The 2,903-nt window shown below is 43.6% G+C and overlaps 1 protein-coding gene across 1 annotated transcript; it reads left to right on the top strand.

Annotated features, from left to right (window-relative positions):
• Nucleotides 1–1,815: 1,815 nt before the first annotated feature.
• Nucleotides 1,816–2,676, top strand: LOC142173415 (uncharacterized). The gene has a single exon (XM_075239002.1). The coding sequence runs from the start codon at nucleotides 1,816–1,818 to the stop codon at nucleotides 2,674–2,676; it is 861 nt and encodes a 286-aa protein (XP_075095103.1).
• Nucleotides 2,677–2,903: the final 227 nt, after the last annotated feature.

Genomic DNA, 2,903 nt, shown 5'->3' with positions numbered 1-2,903 from the left:
TATTTTTGTTGCCAGTTTTATATATATATATATTGCGCAAGTTCTTGACTAGTGAGTATCACATGACTTGAATCTCGTCACTACTTCATCGAGGATAGTCTTGATACTTACTGGGTACCGATTGTGATATACTCATGCTACACTTATGCACATCTTTGTGCAGATCCAGGTGACGTAGGTAGCGGACCTCATGAGTGAGCGTGTGTTGGATCGAGAGGATTCAAGGTAGTGTTGCATGGACACCGCAGAACCTTGGTGTCCCCTTTTCTTATTTTTATATTGTTGTATTTACTTTCAAACAATATTTTACTTATTGAGACTTGCTATGTATTCTGTTTAGCGCTAATGACATCGGTATTACCTGGTTTTGGGAAGTTGACTTAGTACCCATGTTTTGGCTTTATTGAAACTTTATTCTACCGCTTGTATTAGAATTTCAAAGTTATTACATCTTATTTCGATGCTTTGTATCATTGTGTGATTGTCTTATCTAGTTTTAGAGGCGAGGTGCCATCACGACCCCTTGGTGGGATTTGGGTCATGATTAGTTAGTATTAGAGCCCTAGGTTCATTCTTTATTCTTTATTGTGCGGATTTTGTTTTTCCAAAAATTTGAATCTTTACTCTTCTATTAACTCACAGATGGTGAAGACACGTTCCATCGGATTAGCTGGGCAGGCACCAGCGCTCCCTGTTAGAGCCGCGAGTGACTGCAGCCGAAGTAGAGGCCGAGGTGGGACATATACTGCAGCTAGAGCACCTGAGGGGCCTACTGCCACCCCTGGACTTCAAGAGACTTTGGCTCATTTTATGAGTATGTTCGAGAGCTTCGCCCCGGCAGGGTTGAATTTCGGTTGCAGCATCTACTATAGGCTAGGGGAGGAGACCAGACTCCCACTACACGTATACCAAAGCAGCTGGCTCATATTAATCAGACACCGGGGGGTCATGCCGGTGCAGCCAACAATTGCATTTCAGCGTGAGATAGAGCCAGTAATGTTTGCAGAGGGATAGAAAATGTTGGAGAAGTTTTAGAGATTCAGCCTCCCTAATTCAGTGGAGGGGGCTTCTGAGGATGCTGATTTCTTGGATTAGTTCTATCATATTATGAGTACCTTGGGTTTGGTGAAGTCGAGCGGAGTTGACTTTACTACTTTTCAGTTGACGAGGCCGGCATACAGATGGTGGCAGACATATGAGGCAAGTAGGCCAATTGGCACATCACCACTTACATGGTCATAATTCTCTAATCTTTTCTTGAGGGAGTTTATTCCACAGACTCGCAGGGACGAGTTACATAGTGAGTTTGAGCATTTGTGCTAGGGGGTATGACTATGCTTGAGTATGCTAGCAGGTTTATAGAGTTATCCCGCCATGGTCATTTGGTTTCCACTGAGAGAGAGAGTCCATAGATAATTTGAGTGACTCACCTATAGCCTTAGGTTTGGGATGGCAGGGGAGATAGAGACTAAGACTACATTTCATCAGGTTGTGGAGATTGTTAGGAGGTTAGAGTGTATATGCGGGCGAGAGAGGGAGGATAGAGAGGCTAAGAAGCCTCGTGGTGCTGAAGGATTTAGTGGCTTCTACTATGCGGCCAATGCCCGCCATGGTAGAGGCTTTGTTAGTCGGCCAGTTCAGTCCGCACTTTAGGTTTCATGTATTGCTCCCGTAGATTTCATAGCACTAGTACCGCATAGTCATCCTTCAGTACACCTCCTGCACGAGGTTCCTACAGTGGTTCGTCCGAGCCAAACTCAGTTCTAGTAGCCACGTCCGCATAGGGGTTGTTTTAAGTGTGGTGATACTAGACACATGGTGATAGATTATCCTAGGCTTCGGACGCTTGTACCTCAGCATGGTACTCAGGCTATGATTCTTGCTCTAGATGCTACACTACCTGCACAGCCAGCTAGAGGTGGGGTACGGGAGGGTAGATGTCATCCTAGAGGGGGAAGCGATGCCCATTGTTATGCTTTTCCTAGCAAGACTAAGGTAGTCACATCAAACGCAATCATTACAGGTATTGTTCATGTCTGTCATATAGATGCTTCAATTTTATTTGATCCGGATTCTACTTATTTGTATATGTCATCCTGCTTTGTTTCATATTTGGATATGACTCATGATTCCCTACCTGCTCTTGTTTATGTGTCTACACCTGTTGGGGATTCTGTTGTGGTGCATTGTGTCTATCGTTCTTGTGTGGTTTCTATTAGGAGCTATGAGACTAGGGTGGATCTTTTGTTACTGAATATGATGGATTTTTATGGTATTTTGGGTATGGATTGGTTATCTTCATACCATGGTATTCTTGATTGTCATGCTATGACTATGACATTGGCTATGTCGAGTTTGCCGTGGTTGAAATGGAAAGGTTCCTTGGGTCACATTCCTAGTAGGGTGGTTTCTTTTCTGAAGGCTCAATGGATGGTTGAAAAAAGGTGCTTGGCGTACTTACCTTTTGTTAGGGATGTGAATGTTGATACACCCATGGTTGATTCAGTCCCCGTGGTGAGGGATATTCCTAGTGTGTTCGCTACAGACCTACTGGGCATACCATCTGATAGAGATATTGATTTTGCTATTGACTTGGCACCGTGCACTCAGCGTATATTTATTCCACCATATCGCATAGCTCCAGTAGAGTTGAGGGAATCGGAGGAACAATTTTAGGAATTGCTAGATAAAGGCTTCATCAGGTCGAGTGTGTCACCTTGGGGTGCATCGATTCTATTTGTGAAGAAGAAAAATGGTTCTATAAGGATGTGCATTGACTACAAGCAATTGAACAAGTCTACCATCATGATTAAGTATACCTCGCATTGATAATTTGTTTGACCAGCTTCAGGGTGATAGGGTGTTCTCGAAGATTGATTTGGAATCGAGTTACCACCATTTGA

This window comes from Nicotiana tabacum, chromosome 19 (genome assembly GCF_000715075.1).
Source record: "Nicotiana tabacum cultivar K326 chromosome 19, ASM71507v2, whole genome shotgun sequence".
Classification (NCBI taxonomy): domain Eukaryota; kingdom Viridiplantae; phylum Streptophyta; class Magnoliopsida; order Solanales; family Solanaceae; genus Nicotiana; species Nicotiana tabacum.
This window is presented reverse-complemented; position numbering and strand designations above follow the sequence as displayed.

What these genes read in the sequence shown, in the direction of transcription:
- LOC142173415 (XM_075239002.1), top strand. Translation starts at nt 1,816, where the DNA reads ATGGTGATAGATTATCCTAGGCTTCGGACGCTTGTACCTCAGCATGGT.